At 32.8% G+C, this 25,019-nt stretch overlaps 1 protein-coding gene across 1 annotated transcript; it reads right to left on the reverse strand.

Moving 5' to 3' along the window:
• Positions 1–1,361: 1,361 nt before the first annotated feature.
• On the reverse strand, positions 1,362–25,019 carry LOC139521710 (uncharacterized). The gene is made up of 10 exons (XM_071315262.1): positions 24,318–25,019; positions 20,738–21,001; positions 20,017–20,120; positions 19,183–19,279; positions 17,536–17,643; positions 14,380–14,520; positions 13,583–14,039; positions 12,038–12,679; positions 10,429–11,687; positions 1,362–1,706 (listed from the first exon to the last, which is right to left on the reverse strand). The coding sequence occupies exons 1-9, from the start codon at positions 24,423–24,425 to the stop codon at positions 11,509–11,511; spliced, it is 2,100 nt and encodes a 699-aa protein (XP_071171363.1). The 5' UTR covers positions 24,426–25,019; the 3' UTR covers positions 1,362–1,706; positions 10,429–11,508.

The raw sequence follows: 25,019 nt of genomic DNA on the forward strand, positions 1-25,019 counted from the left end.
AAATGCTTTGGGTTTTGAGTTATAAGCCAAAAACTGCATTTTACCCCATGTTCTATTTTTAGCCATGGCGGCCATCTTGGTTGGATGGCCGGGTCACCGGACACATTTTCAAACTACTAACCCAAAAGATGATTGTGGCCAAGTTTGGATTAATTTGGCCAAGTAATTTCAGAGAAGATTTTTGTAAAAGATTACTAAGATTTACGAAAAATGGTTAAAAATTGACTATAAAGGGCAATAACTCCTAAAAAGGTCAACTGACCATTTCAGTCATGTTGACTTATTTGTAAATCTTACTTTGCTGAACATTATTGCTGTTTACTGTTTATCTCTATCTATAATAATATTCAAGATAATAACCAAAAACAGCAAAATTTCCTTAAAATTACTAATTCAGGGGCAGCAACCCAACAACGGGTTATCCAATTCATCTGAAAATTTCACGGCAGATAGATCTTGAACTGATCAACAATTTTACCCAGTCAGATTTGCTCTAAATGCTTGGGTTTTTGAGTTATAAGCCAAAAACTGCATTTTACCCCTATGTTCTATTTTTAGCCATGGCGGCCATCTTGGATGATTGGGTCACCGGACACATTTTTTAAACTAGATACCCCAATGATGATTGTGGCCAAGTTTGATTTAATTTGGCCCAGTAGTTTCAGAGAAGATTTTTGTAAAAGTTAACGACGACGACGGACGACGGACGACGGACGGCGGACGCCAAGTGATGAGAAAAGCTCACTTGGCCTTTTAGGCCAGGTGAGCTAAAAGAGACCGAGTGTTGAAATCTCAAAGATAAGTATAAACGCTGCCACACATCTATTTGGAATTGGTTCCTTTGTCGGTTATTGTCAATTATGTTTCTCTCGATGTGTTTCTAAAGTAGGTGGCAGTGCTTTAGAGCTTGATATATTTAGTCTAGAGCGACTAAGTCCAATATTTTGGCACAATTGATCACTTTATGGTAAAAGCATGAAACTTTGCAGATTGTGAGTTATGATGATTATGATAAACAATTTTGGATGTGGAGTCATCTAATAAAAATCCATAATTGCCGCCAAAATCCAAAGTGGCCGGCATGTGTAATAGAGATTTGTGTAGACATTTGTCAATTTTTGAAGACTGTTTGTTGTCGACTAGATGAATGATTTAAGATTTTTTTTAGTCTTTGACTAACTGCTTATTTGAAATTAACCCAACATATCGTTTAGTCACAAAGCTTTGTAAACTACAATATGACAGTCAGAGAACACATTGGACACAGAAGATAGTACATGCCGCTTCCAATTTGTATGACAATTATAAAAGATTAGTCCCATCTTTTTAGATCCATTTGTTTACCAAAGCTATTCAATGACTGCAAATTTCATACTTTTATTTTAATGTAATTACATAGAAATTTCCAATGTAATAGATAAGATCTATAATAATAAAGATATGTATATAACATAATTATGTAATCGGACAAAATGATGAGAAAAAACAACAACAACAACAAAATCAAAAGACTAGGAGGAAATAAACCAGTGTAATGCACAAAAATAGTGGGTTTTTTTCAAACGTTCAAAAACAGAAAATTTTATTACATGTGTTTCATGGACCCAATGTATTCCCATTACTGTCATGAATCCAGCTGATGACCTTTTTGCCGACATGTCAGTTAAATGAATAAATTTCAAGATTTTGTTAAAGTTCAATATGTTCTATTTTAAAAGTACAGCTCTTTGTAAGAACCAGGCAGAGTACGATATATGAGGGTTTCAGATATTTTCTATAAATTGCCTGGTAGAAGCATTCCTTGAATACTACTCAAAAAAAAAGTTTGAGTGGGAAAATATGAGTGGTTGCCATGGTAACGGAGACTCTATTTTGGGGTTGTTAAGCGTGGTAAAATCTTTCAAAAATCACCTTAATCACTACAATTCAGAGCCTGATATTTAATAGAATCAAGTATATTTTATCAAGTTTCATATATAATTTTGATACAACTTGGTTTAAGCTTCATTTTAGTTAAAATTGCATGTAAATCAAATTTGTAAATTTTTTGAAAAATTTTGCCAAAAAATGCATATTTTCAACTTTTCTGAATTTGGGATTTTTGCGAAATTATCAAATTTTCTCGGGTGTTTTTGAGAAAACTGCTAATGTGTACAGCATAGTTAGCACTGTAGTTATGAAGTTTGGATACTACTTTACCAAATTAAATAGAAAAATTCTTGGGACCTTTTTCAGTTTGATCACCATAGCAACCAATTTTTCCTTGGAAACGGAGTTATTATTTGCAGAATATAGCAGTTTAAGATCTTAAATGTCCTGAATTGTTTCATAACCGATAAGAAAATACATAAAAGCTAACGCAAACTTTAAATTACTCTCGTCAAGTGTTGTTGCCTTCAATTGTTACCATGGAAACAAAGATTATCCATAGCAACATCCATCTAAAAACTGCATAAATGGAAATGTAAAATAATACACAAATTGAGGGTGTTTATTTTCAAATTGGAATATGACAATATTCTTAGCTTCACTCTCAGTCTTGTCTGATGTTTTTTTCAGACAGTTTAATAAATGTAATATATTATGTAACATTGGAGTTGGAGAGTTGGGAAAAAGGTGGGTATATTATTTTTTTCAAATGTTTCATACAAGTTGATCCTTGAAAAGATAATTGCGTTTTGTCAGAATTAATTTCGAGTTCATAATCTGATAATCAATTTTTAAAAGTTAACAGATGATGGACTTCATTGGATTGCAATAGCCGGGGAAACCTAAGGCAAGATTAATTTGGCCCTTGTAAGAAAATTCTTAATTTTTTAGAGCACACACAAGTTTGAGATGTTATCCTACAAGCATATTTCACAAACTTGACCTGTAACATAATAATAAGCTTACAAACCAAAAATAGAATCATTTGGTCAAAGCATTTCTAAACTGAATCTGAAGTGTGATGGACGGGCGGATAGACGGACAGACAGATTGAACAAATATTAAGTCGGTGGGGACTTAAAAAATAATAATAGTCAATTGGTAATCGTTGATATTAGAAGTCCAGTATAATGGAATCCTCTTAAAAAATAGCTATTAGTATATCATTAATAACTCCTTTGTTGTAGTACTATTCCGCAATTGGAATTCAGGATCTCCGAGAAAGATGAATAGATACATCTGCTAAGTTAGAATTTTGCTACCGGTGTCCTATAGCCATTCTTCCCCCATGCCAAATTTTCCGGGGGGAAAGACTGGATCGATCCAATATTTCCCCCCGGAAAAATTGGCATGATCCTACTTTTCCCCCTCAGCGTTATGGGGGGAAAACCAGGATCAGGCCAACTTTTCCCCCACAGTTATCGTGAGAAGCTAAATTTTCCGCCTTGTAATATAACGTCGGCGACGTCACGGTAATAACTTTTTATGAAAAAAAAAGAATAGTCACTTTTCTTCTATCAGTTTATAGTTACCAAAGCTTCATCGTACGACTATACATTTGATAGGTATTTATAGAGATATATATGTTATATTTATACACAAGAAACACAATCTGATGTGATGATCACATCCATTCTCTTTCGTGAACCCTTGGTATCATTAACTAGATGAATACAATTACTTTAACCACTTCTGGTCAAGTAGTAGATTTTCCCCAGGACAGACGTCTATGATGTCTCCAAAGTAATATGGTGAAATGACTTCACATGATAAATCATGCAAAGTATAATTACTAAGTAATAGAACTCACCAAAAGCACGGATAGAGATGCATACTCGTCGACTTAAAGCTTTAATTCAGGAGAAGAAGTCCGATACGGATGAAACTTAATCCAACCCAGAGAAGATATGAACACTCTCTCTAGCCAGCACGGGAGACGTAGAAGTACAAGGACTAACCACAGTATAGTTTGAGCTGTACAAGATCTACAAAAAAAAAAATCCAACCTGCCCTACAGATGCATAGGGTCGAACACTTTCCAGCACTCATGATACAAATTCGATGTGGTAGTAAGTAATTAAAGGCCGCTGGTACCGTACGGCATTTCACAATGAGAAACCATCATAAATCATAGTCGGCTAAAATGCCCCGACCATAAAATTGTGAAAAAATTGAAACAAAACTAACGGACTTATTTATAAGAAAATAATTTACGAAAAAAACATAACCGACATGAAACGACAACAATCACTGTACTACATGTTCCTGGCTTTGGAATAACACATAAATAATGTGGCGGCCTTAAACTCAACCCTCCTCCAACCGCAAGAAAAACTGTAAAATATCATCGGCAATTGACTTCACTAAAATGTCAGTACGGTGCACCATAATCACTTACATAAAAACAATAGACACAAAGCACCGAAATGAAAGTAAAAAGTATTCGCTTTTTACACTGAAAGGTATTTCAAAGCCAGTAAAAATGTAGTCTAGTCGGACTAGGGGACATAGACAGAATGGTAAACATGTAAACAGACTGATGAATATGTAGACAGACTTGTGGACATATAGACAGACAGTTAAAAATGTAAAAAGACTAGGGGACACATAGAAAACTGCTGAACAGAAAGACAGTCTAGTTGACACATTGACAGACTGATAAAATCGTAGACAGACTTGTGTAAATTTGAATGAATAACAAATTTGTATACAACTAAATATAATTCTAACACTGTTCGGTTTAATTTCCAGACATGCATATACATATATTGAAATCTATATCATGGGGGGAAAGATTGGCATGGGGGAAAAATTACTATATGTATACGTATTGTCAACTTTCCGCAGGGGAAGAATGACAATGATCCAAAATCTCCCCGGGGGAAACATTGGCTCATGCCAGTCTTTCCCCCGGGGGAAAGACTGGCATGGGGGAAGAATGGCTATATAACACCGGGTAAAATGATTATGCTATCACCGGCAAAATTATCAAAACAAAATTATTGTACAAAATAATTGTATTAATTATGAATCATTTCTTACTATGCACCGTACTACATACTGTAACATCTCATATGTTCATGCTTCCGATAACATTATATCTTGTTATGTGTGTTTGTGTGTGTGTGAAAAGGGGGGGGGGTCAGCTGAAGCACACTTCTAATCCTTCTGAAATTCCCTTCTTCTCCTTTTTAGAAAGTAAACATGTAAAAATGTATCATTTGTTTAGGTTGAATCTTCAAAAAAATCGTTATGCTACTCTCAATGTCTTTTTTTTAAACCTTTTCTTCAATTACATCCCTATTTCCTGTATCTGTCTCTGTAACCTTTATAAAAGACTGTGCAGTAATCCCGAGATTTTGAATGAAACCACTAAGCTGAGAACGTGAGAAGAAATACAAGATTAATAACAGTTAATTTCCAAGACAAAATACACACATGGTATTATTCAATTAACTGCAACACTAGAAATAGCGCAGTAAATACCAATCTTATTTGTCTTTGTAAATATCAATGCTTTCTAGTCCTAACAAGTTGAATATCAGACTTTAACGTCCCATGTGAAATAAAAGAACAAATTTCAGTGTCTCGCGCATTGCAAACATTTGATCTATTCAAGGTTCAAGGGCAAAAACTAAAATATACACTTTATGGCCGCGCCGCAATGTGTTGGGGGGAGTAAGTTTTACCCATGTCTGTCAGTACGGTAGTCATCTCAAAGTTTGTTTCCATTTTCTAATTTTAGTTTGCCTCAACCAAATGTTATGAAAAATATACGCAATGCTGATAAACACAAAACAGATATCAAGTTTGAATTTGTTGGCGTCACTTTTTTGTTTAACCAGACAAAGTTAGAACTGTATAGTTCGCCTTAAATGGCCTGGTTAACTGACGAAATTTCTAAAAGTAACTTTTTCATCTTAGGAGAACCTTTTTTTTCTGTCATACATACCATATAATATTTTTCGACTTAAGTGTAGATTATTTTTTATCGTTTCTGTTAATATAAAAAAAGAAGATGTGGTATAATTTCCAATGAGACAACTCTCCACAATAGACCAAAAAGACCCTGAAATTAACAACTGTAGGTTATCATGCAGCCTTCAACAATGAGCAAATCCCATGATGCATAGTCTGCTGTAAAAGGTCCCAAAATGACAATGTAAAACAATTCAAACAAGAAAACCTAATGGCCTAATTTATGTACAAAAAGTGAACGGGAAAAAAATTTAAAACACATACATACAGGCTCTTGACTTGGGAGTGTTATTGCGCTAAGAATTTTTTTTAATTTCCTACCAGTGGTAAAGGACATTATATTGTCAGAGCTATACTTTCAAAAATTATATAGACCTTGACAAAAGTTAGAATGTGCTATTGCAATCCCCATGAAGTCCATCATCTGTTAGTAAAATTTTATGAATAATTGTAGATTTTCAGATTGAAACTTTGAACAAAACCTGACAAAACGTTGTAGGAAAAAGTAAAACTAGAGGCTCTCAAGAGCCTGTGTCGCTCACCTGTTACTGTATTTACTGATGTCGGCCATCTTGGTTGGCAGACAGGGTCATTAGACACTTTTTTTAAAATAGATACCCTAGTAATGATTGTGGCCAAGTTTGGTTAAATTTGGTCCATAGTTTTAGAAAAGAAGATTTTTGTACAAGTTGCAAAAATAACGAAAAGTTGTTCAATATTGACTATAAAGGACAATAACTCCTTAAGGAGTTCTCTGACAATTTTGGTCATGTTGACTTATTTGTAGATCTAACTTTGCTGAACATTATTGCTGTTTACAGTTTATCTCTATCTATAGTATTCAAGATAATAACCTGATAAACAATTCAATTCCGTCAGATTTGCTCTAAATGCTTTGGTTTTTGAGTTATAAGCCAAAAACTGTATTTTATCCCTATGTTCTATTTTTAGCCGTGGCGGCCATCTTGGTTGGATGGCCGGGTCACCGGACACATTTTTTTTAACTAGATACCCCAAAGATGATTGTTGCCAAGTTCAGGTAAATTTGGCCCAGTAGTTTAGAGGAGAAGATTTTTGTAAAAGATTACTTAAAGATTCACGAAAAATGGTTAAAAATTGACTATAAAGGGCAATAACTCCTAAAGGGGTCAACTGACCATTTCAGTCATGTTGACTTATTTGTAAATCTTACTTTGCTGAACATTATTGCTGTTTACAGTTTATCTCTATCTATAAAAGTATTCAAGATAATAACCAAAAACTGCAAAATTTCCTTAAAATTACCAATTCAGGGGCAGCAACCCAACAACCAGTTGTCCGATCCATCTGAAAATGTAAGGGCTGATAGATCTTCACCTGATAACCAATTCAATTCCGTCAGATTTGCTCTAAATGCTTTGGTTTTTGAGTTATAAGCCAAAAAATGAATTTTACCCCTATGTTCTATTTTTAACCGTGGTGGCCATCTTGGTTGGATGGCCGGGTCACCGGACACATTTTTTTAACTAGATACCCCAAAGATGATTGTTGCCAAGTTCAGGTAAATTTGGCCCAGTAGTTTAGAGGAGAAGATTTTTGTAAAAGATTACTTAAAGATTCACGAAAAATGGTTAAAAATTGACTATAAAGGGCAATAACTCCTAAAGGGGTCAACTGACCATTTAAGTCAGGTTGACTTATTTGTAAATCTTACTTTGCTGAACATTATTGCTGTTTACAGTTTATCTCTATCTATAAAAGTATTCAAGATAATAACCAAAAACTGCAAAATTTCCTTAAAATTACCAATTCAGGGGCAGCAACCCAACAACCAGTTGTCCGATCCATCTGAAAATGTAAGGGCTGATAGATCTTCACCTGATAAACAATTAAATTCCGTCAGATTTGCTCTAAATGCTTTGGTTTTTGAGTTATAAGCCAAAAACTAAATTTTACCCCTATGTTCTATTTTTAACCGTGGTGGCCATCTTGGTTGGATGGCCGGGTCACCAGACACATTTTTTTTTTTATCTAGATACCCCAAAGATGATCGTTGCCAAGTTGGGCTAAATTTGGCCCAGTAGTTTCAGAGGAGAAGATTTTTGTAAAAGATTATCAAGATTTACGAAAAATGGTTAAAAATTTACTATAAAGGGCAATAACTCCTACAGGGGTCAACTGACCATTTCAGTCATGTTGACTTATTTGTAAATCTTACTTTGCTGAACATTATTGCTGTTTACAGTTTATCTCTATCTATAATAATATTCAAGATAGTAACCAAAAACAGCAAAATTTAATTAAAATTACCAATTCAGGGGCAGCAACCCAACAACGGGTTGTCCGATTCATCTGAAAATTTCAGGGCAGATAGATCTTGACCTGATAATCCATTTTATCCTCTCAGATTTGCTCTAAATGCTTTGGTTTTTGAGTTATAAGCCAAAAACTGCATTTTACCCCTGTGTTCTATTTTTTGCCATGGTGGCCATCTTGGGTTGATGACCAGGTCATCGGACCCAAGGATGATCGTGGTCAAGTTTGGTTAAATTTGGCCAAGTAGTTTCAGAGGAGAAGATTTTTGTAAAAGTTTACGGACGATGGACGCCGGACGACGCACTCCAAGTGATGAGAAAAGCTCACTTGACCTTTCAGGTCAGGTGAGCTAATAACAAATATACGGAACACTGAGGAAAATTCTAAATGGAAAATCCCTAAGCAAATGGCAAAATCAAAACCTTAAATACATAAACGAATAGATAAAAACTGTCATATATTACCGACTTGGTACAGACATTTTCTTATGTAGAAAATGGTAGATTAAACCTAGTTTTATAGCTAAACCTCTCAATTTTCCTCATAAGGATCTATGAAAGATTCAAACAAAAACCACCCAACCTCCACTACTCCCCCAAAATGCCACAGTGTATATATTTAGATTTGTTGAGTCTTCTAAAGGAGCAAAGACAGGACTGAGAGTGAGACATGGCAAAACATGCAGTTAGAAAAATTAACATTATCAAACTTATTTATATATAATTTTAACATAAAACTATATTATATATCTTTTAATTGGGTGTTGGTGATATTTGTTACCATGGCTACTGTTGTAATAATACTTAAGGATTGTAGTTTAGAGTTAGGGTATATATATGCTTCTATGTATTTTTTATAAAGGTTTGGAAACAATTGAGAACAATAAATAATATCTGTGTTTCCAAGGGGAAAATACGTTAATATGGTGATAAAATTCAAGAGAGCAACACGCAATATTCTATTTATTTTGGTCAAGTAGTATTAAAATTTTGTTACTACAATGCTTGCATTTTTATATGCTTTACATATTTGCACTTTTCGGAAAAACACACCAAAAAAATTGATAAAAAAAACTCCATATTTCAACAAAAATGAATATATGTGTTTTTAGTATATTTTTACAAAAAAAATCTAACAGTCGATTAAACTGTTATCTTTACTAAGCTCTGAAGCTAAACCCCCAGTTATATCGATGTTATATATGAAATGTCTGAACAAAAGTTTGATTCTATTCATAATCAGGCTCTACGACCAAACGTTATCGTTTCAAGAATCTACATGTATGATTTTTTTTTTTAAATAAACCTACCCCCCTTTTTTTCCCAACCTTCCAACCCCAATGTTACATTATATATTACATTTGTTAAACCTTCTAAGAAGTACAGAAGAGATTGTGAATGAAGAAAAACATGCTGTCATATTCAAATTTGAATATTAACTCTCTATATATGTATTTTTTTTTTACATAAATCCATTGATAGATTTTAAAATAGATGTTGCTATGGATAATATGTGTTTCCATGGTAAGTATTGAAGTCAGCAACTCTTACTGATTGTGATTTAGAGTTAGCGTATGCTTTTATGTATTTTTGTATCGGTTATGAAACAATTCAGTACATTTAAGCTCTTAAACTGCTATATTCTGCAAATAATAACTCCGTTTCCAAGGAAAAAAATGGTTGCTATGGTGATCAAACTGAAAAAGGTCCCAAGAATTTTTCTATTTAATTTGGTAAAGTAGTATCCAAACTTCATAACTACAGTGCTAACTATGCTGTACACATTAGCAGTTTTCTCAAAAACACCCGAGAAAATTTGATAATTTCGCAAAAATCCCAAATTCAGAAAAGTTGAAAATATGCATTTTTTGGCAAAATTTTTCAAAAAAATTACAAATTTGGTTTACATGCAATCTTAACTAAAATGAAGCTTAAACCAAGATGTATCTATGTAACATATGATAATTAATGAAAAATGCTTGATTCTATTCGTAATCAGGCTCTGAATTGTAGTGATTTAGCTGATTTTTGAAAGATTTTACCACTCTTAACAACCCCAAAAAAAGAGTGTCCGTTACCATGGCAACCACTCATATTTTCCCACTCAAATTTATTTTTTGAGCAGTATGTGGTAACTGCTTCTTCTAGGCCATTTATAGATAAAATCTGAAACCCTCATAAATCACGTGTATATGGCACTCTGCCTGATTCTTATGAAGAGCTGTACTTTAAAACTGTTAACAAAATTATTCCGAAATATATATGGATCGCTCTTTAACTATACTTTGAACTAAAGTGAACCACACGAACCCTACCAAAGCTCAAGAGTAATCTCAAGTGTTCCGGAAGGATATAAGCAGTGTCTTCCCCGCTATAGTGAAACCACTTAACTACCTAGATATTGTGATGAGACATAAGATTTAGAAGCATGCAAAAGTATATTAGTGACTGTCTGTCTGTTTTATAACCTTAACACATTTCCTCATTTATCAACCATTTTACCATGCTTTGAACTAAAATTATTTACAACAAGTAAATAACAAAAGGACTTAGGTATAGATTACAAATTTGTCCAAGAAAAGCTTGAGAAACCTCATGGTTTTGCTTCATGATGACCCAGTCTTCCCTTGTATAGTTAGCTAGTGCCAGCTCGTGGTGTTTTTTCTCTAACGAAATTGCTACACGGAAATATAAAATGTGTGTATCTTAAATATTTCCTATTTCCTTATAAATAACATTGAAACGAAAATATAGAAATGCATGCTACAATAATAAAAAATTCCAGTTAGTAATGATTTCCAGGTTTACAGCGAGCGATTGCACATCGCCTGCTCAAACGATTTGAATTCATACATCAATTATATTTAGGAAAAAATAAAATTAAAATATTAAAAATCTGTATCTATTATGCCCTCATAAAGAAAAAGAAGCGTTATAATGGCAATTGTTCTGTTCAACAAAAATTCTTATACCATCAACGAAGATACTAGTCCGGCTCACCATTGATAGTTAAATAATATCCGATAAAAAACGTTCAAACAAGATGAACCTACGAAGTTAAACGCTCGACGTTTTCGGCTTTACTTGGAGTTTCTAAATGAATCCCAATTCTTTAATACACTTGACTTATTTCAAAAGAAAAGTATATAACTACCATGCTGGCTTAAGAGATAATGCATGGTTCCTTGTGATTAAATATATAAAAGAGGATGTAACTAATGCATCAATGAGGGAAAATGTTATCACAGAAATTTAAATCTTTGGCCGCTGTGTTGACCCAGGGTAAGTCAGCATATATAGCTGTGGTTCATCGAGATGATTTGGTATTATGAAACATCTGTTGGAGTACTCTCGTGGTTGTATCAAAGTTATTTACTAGATGTATTTCACTAATATGTATTGATTGCCACATTTCAAGAAACTTAGTTATTGATTCCTTCAAAGTCCAGCAACACTTTTTCATTATTTCATCGCTTGGTTTTGCACCTAAGAAATAACAGAAAAATAGTTTCAATTTCTTTTTTGTTTAAGTACATTTTACTTTTACTATTTTATGAGTGAAGTAGACTGATTTGTAAAAGAAACATTGCTTGTTTCTGAGTCCTAGATATTCATTTTAAGTTGATTATATTTTCTTGCAATTATTTTATTTTGTTTTTAAAACTTAAAATTTGAAATATTTGTATATTTACCAAACTGAAATTTCCGACATGTAACTGGTGTCATTTAAATATACAAATTGAGATATTATACTACAATGTATGTCCAAATTATGCTTTTTGAAATCTTTCAATCTTTTTAAGCGAAAAGCAATTGCAACATCCTCATATACATACCTAGACCTATCATTGGTATGGCTAGAGTAACGTCTTTCTTAGTCTTCATGTCTATACTATTTACTGTCGACAGAACATTGTCAATGGTTGACCATAAAGTGGTTTGATACATTTCCTCAGTATCGCCCTTTTCTCTCCTCAGAATTGCATGCACGACATGTTTGAAAGGCAGCTTATGACCACCAGTTGTCATTAAAACCACTGTTCGAGATAAACCAGTAGTTGAGTTATTTGACTGCGGTTGTAGTTGTCGATGTTCTTGTCTGTATTGGTCACAACCAGCAGTAAGCAATGTTCTAGATAAGCCTCCCTCTCCTTTGACGAAACTGTCCTCACTCACAACAATGACATCAATGCCTCTTATTTTCAGGATATCTTTTGTATAAATATGTATATCAGTTTTACCGCGGTAATTTCGTAAAATATTGACACCGTCAGACCCAGAAAGTACCGCGTCAACATCAAGACATCGCGGATTCTTCTTCAATTTAGAATGCCAATCGTTTATCATGTCAAGAATATCGTCGTGTATATCTATAATGTGGAATTCTTTCATCGAGCCCAACTGTCCTTGTTTACTGAATTCACAAATACCTCTCAGGTACATAGCAGCGCACATCGACTTAGGAACACCACATACACCTAGAAAGACAATTGATTTAGGATTTAGTAAAAAAAAAAAACCACGATATATCGGTGTAAATTAGATAAGTTATGAAAATGATTATTAATTCATCTTTGATGGGATAAATGATGTTACCCCACTATCAACGTGTATTAAGAGGAGAAATATACGTTGATAGTGGATCTTCCCACGGATAGAAACAATTGTACGTGTGTTACACTCACTCATTACATGTTTAATTATATCTGTCTTACAAACAAAGGATACATCCGATTTTCGTTGCCATAATCCAAGGATTTGTATAGTGACATCTTTGTAAAATACTTTTCTAATTTTCTCGATCGCATTTTCACTGAATTCGACATATCAGCAGATTTTTACATGTTACAACGGGTGAAAATAATAATTAAAAAAAAGCGTCTAACCTTCCAGAGCACCAGAGAAAGTAAACTTTTAAAAGCAGTGTTATGATCAATTTTAAGCTTTCAACCCACATGTTTCGTTCGTTCGTTTGTTCGTTCATTCGTTCTTTAAGCATGCATCAATTTATCTCGATTGGCTTGTTTTTTCGTGGATTTTGAAACGCGTTTGAATTTTAGTATTTGGTAAATTGAAGGATAACACATACTTGTAGTCAATATTTGATTTGGAAGAAAACATTTATTATAACAAATAAAGCAGAAAAAGCAAGCACATATTTATGGCGACTGCCCCTTTCTATGATCTTCTATGACAAAGTTTTGTCTATTTTTTTTTCTTATATACGTAGACAAAGTATAACTAAATAATTATTATGATTGCCGATTTCTGTTAGTCTAAGAATCTTTATACAAACCTTGTATTAATAATATTAGTTAACCTATATGAAATGGTCTGATGGTTAAAGAATTATTTAATAACACTAGGTTTCCCTCATTTACCTGAACTTATAGGTGGCATTGCTACACACTTAAAATTGTTTGAACGTGCTGTATCTAGGATATTGCTGATAGTAAACTTTAATATCTTCAGACATTCCGCTTTATTTTTGTGTTCGTGCCATCTTGGACCAACTGCATGTATAACAGCTTTGTATGGAAGGTTACCAGCTGAAGTCACCACGTTGTCTCCGTCAAGTATTTGACCTTGCTGTGTTATAATATGATTGCATTCTTGTGCCATTTTATGACCCGCAGCTTTCGCTATTACATCAGCCACACCCCCAACGTTAGCCAAGCGATGGTTAGCAGCATTAACAATGGCATCTACATTGAGTCTAGCAATATGTTTCTTGTATAACTTAATAACTAGTCCCTCGTCAGTGCTGAATTGATATTTAATTTTAGCATCGGTGTTACCAGTCTGGGTTTCATAATATTTTGTTTTATGTTTTCGAGTCTGTAAAAATGTGAAAAAGATAAGATAATGAAACCGATATAAATGTATATAACCATTTAACAAAGATTCTCAAAATTCACCTACAATAATTATTGATTTGACAAGAAGAAATATACTGGATAATGCAAGTCAAACTTATTGCGTGTTATTGCACATTTATCATTTAATTTCTGAAGCAGTAACAGAACCGATTTTAACTGTATCACAGTTCCTTATTTCTGTCGCTTAAAAGTTTCAGCTAATTTAAGTACATTTAAGATGATCTTCTGTGACATTGCTAAATAATGTTAGGCTAACATATTTTTCGTAATTGGAATCCACTTAAAAAATATGTACTAACCTTATTCTGTTTGAATGTTATAAACAAAGGATTTTTCAAAATGTCATCAGCAGAAGGTCTTGTACTTGGATCTTTACACAACATTTTCTCTAACAAACTACATAACTGTTTACTGTATTTATCTTTAGGCATTGGAGGAAGCTGATGTTCAAAAATAATGTTATGATGATGATAGTATAAATGTACACAAACAATATAAATAACATTTGTTTTCTTTTTTTTTCTTTTTAAGGTGGCTCGGGCCTATTCGAAGTTTCTATCAGAAGTGTCTTATGTTTTGTTATTTTAATCATTATAGATAGAGAGTGAATCAAACTGGTCGAAAAAAGGGGGGGGGGGGGGGGGGGGGGGGTCCCAGACCATTTAAGCTCAAAATATTACTTTTAAGGATGTATGTAAAAAAGGACCGTTATCAATGAAATGATCGATAGGGCAAATAGAGGTGTTGACATATTTTTATTGTAATATAAAAAAAAAACGTTCCATGACACTTGGTCCAAAACGGTAATACAAAAAACTGAAATATGGATTCAGAGAATGAGCATATAAAAAACATAGGTCACCGATAAAGAAAAAAAAACAATTATTGGGCCTTAAACCCAAACTTTTGGCGGGAAATGGTGAAATTGGGTGAAATGTCATTTTGAGTCTTTCACAGATACACATAATAACTATAATAATTTGTTAGTGACATAAGGACAATAATTTTACATTTTTAATCAATCAAAATATTTAAAAAAAAAATAATATTTAATTTACAACACAAACTTTTCGTGTGCATGGTAATTCATGCGTGAAATTATGCGCAGTCGAAAAGTCCCGAGCCACCTTAAAGATAGAAACGATTATATATGTTGTATCAAGGATTTGTATAGTACTATACAAATCCTTGGTTGTATGACTATTTTATTTTCTGTGAATGAGTTTATTTGATTTATTTCTTATCAGACTTTATTACTATATCTGTAGACGGAGCTCAAGCAATAAAAGTTAATTCTTGAAAATGTGTTATTTTGTTAACCAATACATGTGAATATACCGTTAATGTTAAATATGTTCTACAATAAAATGCATATAGTTACAAGTCATAATTAAAGTTTATATTATAATAAAAATAAGAGAAAAGAGGAAGGGCCAATTTGCCGGGAATTTTTTGCACAGAAGGGCCAATTTCAAAAAGTGCCGACAGAATAAAATTTACTATAAAAACAAAAAATAAAAATGCTTTTTGATCTGTATCTTTATTTACATATATTATGATATGTGTGATCAATAGTTAATTCAACCCTCAAAAAGGATGAAAGTCCAATATGCGGAATTTCGGGTGTTTTTAGGTGGGGAAAATAGGGAATTCCCCCAGAGGGACATTTCAAACCAAAAAAAAAGTTATGTTTTTTTATGACTGTTATAATTCATACTACTTTTTCCATCAAAAATGAAATTGGTTTGGTGTGTCTTTATTACATAAAAAAACAACTTTTTAAAGAAAAAATTGTAACATCGTTAAATTGTAGCGATATAGCTCCTTAATAAGAGATATTTGGCTAAGGATCGCCGTGGCTCAATCAGTAGAGCACAGAAATGTTGATCATTTGATCAAAACATTGAGGAAACGTCTGATATTGTATTTTATGGATGGTAAAGAATTTGAAATACTCGATTGCAGTGACCGAGGTTTCTATAAATTTAACAAAGTGTTGACTGAAGATTTTCGTGATGTAAGAACTATACCGAAACTGATGACTGATGATGTGAGACAAGGAATAGATCAGATGATAGAATTTGCGACAAATAAAAAACGGTAATTGTTTTACTATTCAATTGTATTTTGTTTGGTAAGTGAGATAGCTTGTATGGCGGATGTGAGTAAGTTGTTAAAAAGTTTTTCCGAATATTGATAATTTTTGTGTGATTTGTTTGACTGTCTTAAAAAATAGCTGATGAATGACTAGATATTTAATATGAGAGAGAGAGAGAGAGAGAGAGAGAGAGAGAGAGAGAGAGAGAGAGAGAGAGAGAGAGAGAGAGAGAGCACAGAACTTCTAAAGAATGATAGTTTTGAAGAAAGGGTTCGAATCTCGCTCAGAAAGTTTGCGTTTTTTGTGTTGTTATATTAAATTTTTATGTTTCTATCATATTTTTTCGGGTGTTTGCTTAATTCATAGAGTCATTCTGGTTCATTTTTACTATATAATTAATTAATTAGTATTACATGTATTTTAAAGAAAAAAATAATGTATCGCTTATTGTGTGCATTCCTATGACTGTCCATACTTTTGAATTACTTTCTATTCATGTGTTTACATTTATTACATATATTCAAGGAACAACTGCCGTCATACTGATGTAGGTGCCTGTACATAACCAATAACACGAGAATTGATTCTATAGCAATGAAGCCCAAATGTTGCGGGTGTAATATACACATAACTTAAAATAAGGACATTGTATACGAGTTTCAAAACAACACAAACAATTTTTCGAAATCTTTTTTGAACATGGTATTATATGTAACAAATGCAGTCAATAGCAATTTTGTCACCAATTCACAAACTGTGTAGATACTAGCACTGAAATTTTTACCACTGTCCCTATACCGGTACCTAAGTCATCAGAAAGTAAAACAACACAACAGAACAAATCAATTACACTACAAATCGTGATTGTAGGTAAAACTTCAAGAAGCTGTTGCATCTTTATCACAACGAAGGGCCAAAATGTCAGAAAAGGCAATATAACATGTGTTAGTAACACAAAGTGATTTATGACCAACTGATGTAAGATGTTCTCCGGTTAAAATATATGCAATTATTATCTTATCTTATCTTATCAGAATGATAAAAACACAATTTGAATTTGTTCGATATTATTTGACTCTTTGACAAGTTACGTGGTATGGTACCTTGCATAAAGGATGTTAATAATAAAATAAAGTCAATAGTCTTGGTCTTGTTTTTGTAGGAATACCTGTTCAAGGTATGAAAATAGATGTGACGTATTTTCATGTACTATAATCAGCATCTATCGGGCTATTTAAAACACGATTTACCTATCTTATCGAATGAAAAAAAATCCAGACAAATTGGCCCTACCTCTTTACTTTCGGAGAGAAATTCCACAAATAAATCTGATAGATAACTTATATAAAAACAATACCTTTCCATGGACAATTTGAACAATCAACTGCTGCATGAACATAGCATCAAAGGGTTTTTCTAATGTTGTCATTTCATATACAACGACTCCCATGGACCAAATGTCACTCTGGAAAAAAGAATACCTTACTGTGTAAATGATTATTTTGGACTTCGTCAAGCTTTATAGAACATAGAATACATTCACTTATTAATTTGTACTAAAATGAGAGGAAAAATCAGTACAAAGAACATCTATTATGTGCGTACCAAGTTGTGGTTCGTTCATATTGTCCAAAAACTCTAATATCACACCAAAATATATAAATAGTTTTAAGTTGACACTGTATCCAGTAGCATATATCTCATTCCTCAATGGAGACGGTTCATTATTATAGTAAAATTTTTAACTTTCACGTGTGGACAGATGTTTAATAATAATAAAAGATCATATCAATAGAGGATGATAGAAAACCTGTCAATGATAACAAAAATGAAATATAAGGGTAAAAAGAAGCATAATAAGTTCAACGTAAGTTCTACGTAAACAGGGATACCTTTTCTTTCAAACCTCATCAGTTGTTAAGTATTATCTGTTTTTTGTTCTTGTGTAATGAAAAATTACTAGTATTATAATTATTAGAATAAAATTGAGAATGGAAATGGGCAATGTGTCAAAGCGACAACAACCCGACCATAGAGCAGACAACAGCCGAAGGCTACCAATGGGTATTCAATGTAGCGAGAAACTTCCGCACCCGGAGGCGTCCTTCAGCTGGTCCCTAAACAAATATGCATACTAGTTCAGTGATAATGGACGTCATACTAAACTCCGAATTATACACAAGAAACTAAAATTAAAAATCATACCAGACTAACATAGGACAGAGGCTCCTGATTTGGGACAGGCGCAAAATTGGGGGTGCCTTTAAATAAAGCCAACAGTAGTATACCGGTGTTCAAAAGACGTCATAAATCAATTGAAAGAAAACAAAGCCGGGATACAAACTAAAACCGAAGGAAACACATTAACTATAAGAGGAAAACAAAGGAACAACAGGAACACTGAAGGGCAACAAAACAAACCCCAGCATACAAAGAAACGAACTATTTGATATCAACTGCCATATTCCTGACATTTTAAGATAAACAAATGTTGGGTTGAACCGGATTTTATGGCTAGCGAAACCTCTCGCTTTTACGACTATGTTAAACAATATCGCTAAAATGACAACACTACGTCAAAGAAATACAGCACAAACACACACACAAGAACATTCATCACAGAGAAACGCACAAACGAGTTATATAATAGTCGCCACAACATGCAAACCGCAGAAACAAACAACGATTACAGACACCACATGACATCAGCAACAGTGACGCACTTAAGGAATGAACATGAAATCTCGAACTTTATACATTTATTTTCACAATACCAGTTCAAACAATTTTCATGACACAATAATGGTATTGAAAGGCAATTTAATAATTATTTTGTCTACAAACGATAAGACATAACACATTATCCAACCTTAACCAAAAGAGAAACATAAAAAATAAATACATGAATTTTGGATGTACAAAATACAGAGACATGTCCGGGTATAGCAATGCAAATTCACAATCAGTTTAACAGTCATAATTGGACATAACTGATGATAGATACCTTTGTATCATAAGGTTTGCATTGAAATATCTCTGGAGACATGTAACTGGGAGTTCCACACATTGTAACAGCTTTGGACTGTCGTCTGTCTAATACTCTAGAAACAAATGAAAAGGTAAACATTAAAGCTATATTCAAAAGACATGCAACTGGGAGTTCCACACATAGTAACAGCTTTGGACTGTCGTATGTCTAATTCTCTAGAAACAAATGAAAAGGTAAACATTAAAGCTATATTCAAAAGACATGCAACTGGGAGTTCCACACATAGTAACAGCTTTGGACTGTCGTATGTCTAATTCTCTAGAAACAAATGAAAAGGTAAACATTAAAGCTATATATTCAAAATTTAACTGAATTATTTAAATTATTGGTCTGAATAATAACAGAGTTGTCTGCACAGCAAGACAAATACCATGTTGTCCCCAAGTTAGTTTTCTTCTTGTTTTCTGCATTGGTGTACAATAAGATTGTCAGTCATTCGGCTATACCAGTAACTGTTAGATTTATTTGCCTAATTTTAATAATAACTTGTTGACATTACACCAAGCTGATTTTTTTTTCAATTCACAGATGTTGCTTGATCGACGTCTAGGAAATAAGTTCAGACTGGTGTTAGGGGTAGTCTTGAACATGCAACTTTGAGATGAAGAACAGTCAGAAATACGAGCCTTGTTCCTTTGCTTTTAGTTTTCATCTGTGAGTAGTGATTTTTTAAAGATTTTACTAAGCACACTATAGTATCATGAAAATGATGTCAAGCATATTCATACCTTTTGACAAATTTAAATTATATCTTATTCAATTCATTAAAAAAAATAAGAGATAACTAACTTAGCTATTCCCAAATCTCCCAATTTCGCATCTTTCTTGGGTCCAGTCAGGAAAACATTCTGTGTCTTTATATCTCTATGCAATATATTTCTAATATGAAGATACTGAAAAAAATATATACGGTATTAGTAGGTATATCGTGTTTATTTTGTATTTTCGATGTTTTCGTACACTCGTATCCCTCATAATATTTGCATACCACGTTGGATAAAAGCAGTCTGCATTTTTATTTAATATTGGAAGATTTAAAAATTATTTCAAGTGATTTTTGTGTGTGTTTGTAAAATCCTTAAAAACTGCCGTATGAAACATCAATAATCTAAAAAATTCTTGAAATATTCCACAACTTTCAATAGCATGTTCCTTTGTTGGTTTCATGCATGTTGCTTTTAAAAATTATACTGCTGAAGTTTATCTGTGTCCTGTAAAATAACGTGTAATATTTTTCTTCAAACGAATGCACATTTTATCATTAATATGCAGAACTAGTCTTTATAATAAAAACGTAGCTATAGTATAAGAATGATAGTTTTTTTTTAATTATAATTTACACATTAAAATGAATTAATGGATTTACCCCACTTCCTCGTACAAAGATTGTTTTACGAATTCCTCTTTTTGACTGTTGATAAAATAACAGTTTAAAAAAAAATATCTAATAAATATAAATGTATAAAGCAAAGTATATGGTGATTCCTTATCGGATTGATAATTGCTGTACCTTTAAAGCTCTACATATCTGACCAAACCAGTTAACTATCTGGTCTTCGGCAAGAGCTCTTCCTCGTTGCTTTTCCAGTACATCAGACAAATCTCCGCTATCACAATATTCAGTCACTATACACAACGATGCTCTGTCTTTGAACGAGCTAACATAAGCCACAATATGTTCATGTTTTAGTTGCTGTAATAACTTAGCTTCCCGGACTGCTGCGTCTCGTTCTTCCGGAGGTGACTTACTTAAATCAATCACTTTCATGGCATACTGTGAAAAAATAGCGGTTTGCATGAAGAAACATACTCAGGGATATAAGTTGTAATTTAGGAGAAAAGATAGAGACACAATCATTAATCATGTTTAATACATTTATTTTTATGTTTGATATTAAACTTATACATGTATGTTTTTTTAGATAATAAATAATAAAAAAAACACACACGTAGGTATACTTATCTATGACTGAGTATTTGTAACAGGCAAAATCAACAACAATCAAAACTAGAACCGGAACAACGTAATAAAAAATTCATAACGTGTCATGGTGGTTCCTGTTCATTACCGTATGCTTCCCGTATGAAAGGTTGCAGTAAGGGGAACACTTACAATTTTCTCAAATATTATAAAAAGAATAACATTAAAATATTAAGTTAAACTCTATTTTAAAATCTAGTCAGATGTCTTGCTTTGAAAATTGCTGGATCAAATTATAAATCCATATCCAAGCCAATTCTTCCATTTAAGAAATTAGAAATGATTTAGACATGTTAGAATTTTAGTTGGATCAGCTAAAACGAAAGTAAACTTATCGGAATCAGTTGTGTTAACAATGAGGACGACTACTACTTCATACCGTTTCAAATTTTTCCATATAAAATTGACCGCTTCAAGTAGATTTATATCTATAACTAGAACACACCCGTGATATCGCGGGTCCGTGACTGTATTAAAGTATATAACTATGCGCAAGCCTTATTTTAGTATTAGTACTGTCATCTGATAAAGTCATGCCGATTATAAGATACACAATTTTCTCTGCTTTCAAATCTTTCTGTTTGAACCCGTCGAACTGGAACTTATCAATTATTGGTAATATTAATTATTTGGAAAACAAAAGGTCCTGGAATGGAGTATTTTTTAATCAACAGCATTGTCCTATATTAGTTATAAATAAAGTTGAATTCTTTGATTCGCTGTTTTACGTCATGCCCGCTCACAAATTGAAACTTATTTTTAGTCCAGATTTTTAGTATTCGTATTGTTATCTTAGAAAGTCTTACGGATTAAAATACTACAATAGGTAACAATTTGACAATTTAGTAGTGTCAACCCTGTGATTATGACCCGTGTATATGGAATATTAATCCTGAATACACCGTTTAGTGGTGCGCCTGTCAGATGCGGAACGTACAGATAAAGTAATAGGTAACAGGTGATTATACTATTGGTATCGGTATCGGACTCGACCCGGAACTTCCTTATTATTGGCAATATTAATAAAGTGGAAAATAAAAGGGCCTGGAGTGGTGTAATTTTTAATCTACACCTTTGTACTATATTAGTTGTATATAAAATGGAATTCTTTGATTCGTCGTTTTTACGTGATGACGGCTAACAAATTAGACCTCGTAATTTTAGATTATAGATACTAAAATTACGAGGTCCAATTTGTCAGCCGTCATCGGGTAAATACGACAAATCAAAGAATTCAACTCTTTCTAAAATCCATTATGGAAGAAATAATCCTGAAAATGTTTATACCATGAACAATATTGATATCATTAAAGATGAACAAGAAAAAGATCTTGGAATTATTTTTCAAAATGATCTTAAATTTTCTCAACATATATCAAGTAAAATAAATAAAGCCAATAGTATACTTGGGCTGATTAACCGAACTTTTATCTTTAAAGATCAATATACATTTTTAAGACTATACGTTGCGTTGGTACGACCACACGTGGAATATGGAAATACAATATGGTATCCGCATTTAAAGAAAGATATTAATGCTGTAGAAAAAGTGCAGATGAGAGCAACTAAATTAATTCCTGATATACGACATTTAAGCTATGAAGAAAGATTAAAAGTACTTAAACTACCTTCCCTAACTCACAGAAGGCGAAGAGGTGATATGATACAAGCTTTCAAAATATTAAAAGGAATCGAAGATATATCTTATGAAAGATTTTTTACTGTCATCAGTACAAATACCCGTGGCATAATTGGAAATTAGCAAAACCTAGATGTAACACTTCTTTTCGATTAAGACATTTCTCACAACGAATTATTAATGATTGGAATAACCTACCAGTTGAAGTTATTTCATCAAAAACTGTGGAAGCCTTTAAAATTAGTATAGACCGTCATTGGGAATCAGTCATGTATCAGTTAAGAAATTGATGAGGACACAAATAGTTTTCTATATAACTTTTTAATTGTGTGAAATATTGCACCAAATCATGCAGGATTGATGATTGTATCAGTTTTGAAAGTGTACCAAAATAGGGTGGGCTAAAAAGGATAGGATCCTTCCATATGAGCCCCACAACGATCTTACAGGTATATAACTAATATAGGACAATGGTATAGATTAAAAATTACACCACTCCAGACCCTTTTGTTTTCCACATAATTAATATTGCCAATAATTAACAAGTTCCGGGTCGAATCCGATACCGATACCAATAGTATATTCACCTGTTAGCTAATACCATATCTATACATTCCGCATTTGACAGGCGCACCACCAAACGGTGTATTTAGGATTTTGCTATATACACGGGTCATAATCAAAGGGCTGACACCACTAAATTCCGCATTTGACAGGCGCACCACCAAACGGTGTATTTAGGATTTTGCTATATATATACACAGGTCATAATCAAAGGGCTGACACTACTAAATTCAATCATTGTCAAATTGTTCCCTATTGTAGTTTTATTCAGCAATCAGCAAGACTTTCTAAGATAACTAATATAGGACAGTGCTGTTGATTAAAAAATACTCCATTCCTGGATAGCCAGGACCTTTTGTTTTCCAAATAATCAATATTACCAATAATTGATAAGTTCCAGGTCGACGGGTTCAAACAGAAAGATTTGAAAGCAGAGAAAACTGTGTATCTTATAATCGACATGACTTTATCAGATGACAATACCAATTACTAAAATAAGGCTTAGGCATAGTTAATTACTTTAATTCAGTCACGGAACCGCGATATCACGGGTGTGTATACTTGTATATACTACAATATTCATGAAGTACAGCACAAAAATTATCTCATACCTTTACAAATTTACCTCATATAAATTATATAGAAATAAATAGATCAATTGAACATTTATAACAATAAAGTTATTAAAAAAAATATATAACGTACATGTTAGCAACAATGGGTCACATATTTGACATAGCTATGATACATATTGTATGTTGCCATGAGTGAAATTCGTATGGCAATTGTGATCTTCACAAATACAGTCTTTCGCGAAAACGAAAGTAGAATTCAATATTTCAAAATTAAACGTAAGAAATCCATTTATCATGGTGTAGCATTAATGATTAAAATTACTATAAATACCTTTCGTGATTTGTCCGTTTTTTCGTGACATAAAAATACTTTCCCAAAAGCACCTTCTCCTAGGAGCTTTCCAATCACAAAATCACTTGGACTTGTCGCGGAGGCCATTATAATCTATGTACAATCCTCTTGTGACTAATGGCTGTTATATGTACACATTTTCCTTAGGGTATTATAAATTCCTTTGTTTGTATATGCAAATAAATATATACATGCAGTGTAATATATATATATATATATGATGTGTGGCTTTCTTTTCGGAGATTTTCAGGAAATTCTTCAAATTATAACCCAGTTGTTTCTTATTTAAAGTTCCCTGTTTATTTATATGTTTTGTAGTTGGTAGGTTTAAATATATTTATAACTCACACGAACGTTTATTTATTGTGATAAACCATATAATTTGTATTGAAGTGAAAATTCATCATGTTCATAAAAGATAGATTGTGGAACTATGACTGAATGTATGCTTGTTTAGTACATGTTTCTTAAACTACCAGTGGCAAATATCATACGTATATTGTTTCAAAAGAGAACACAATGCTAGTAGCAATAAAGTCAATAGGAGGGCTGAGCTCTACCAAGGTGAAGGTCTTACGTTACTACAGGTATGATGAACCCTATATCAATTTTATAGATAATCAATAATCTACAGTAACCCCGACAGAGAATTTATAATAAAATAAATTTATCTTATCTTTT

This window comes from Mytilus edulis, chromosome 4, assembly GCF_963676685.1.
Source record: "Mytilus edulis chromosome 4, xbMytEdul2.2, whole genome shotgun sequence".
NCBI classification, from domain to species: Eukaryota; Metazoa; Mollusca; class Bivalvia; order Mytilida; family Mytilidae; genus Mytilus; species Mytilus edulis.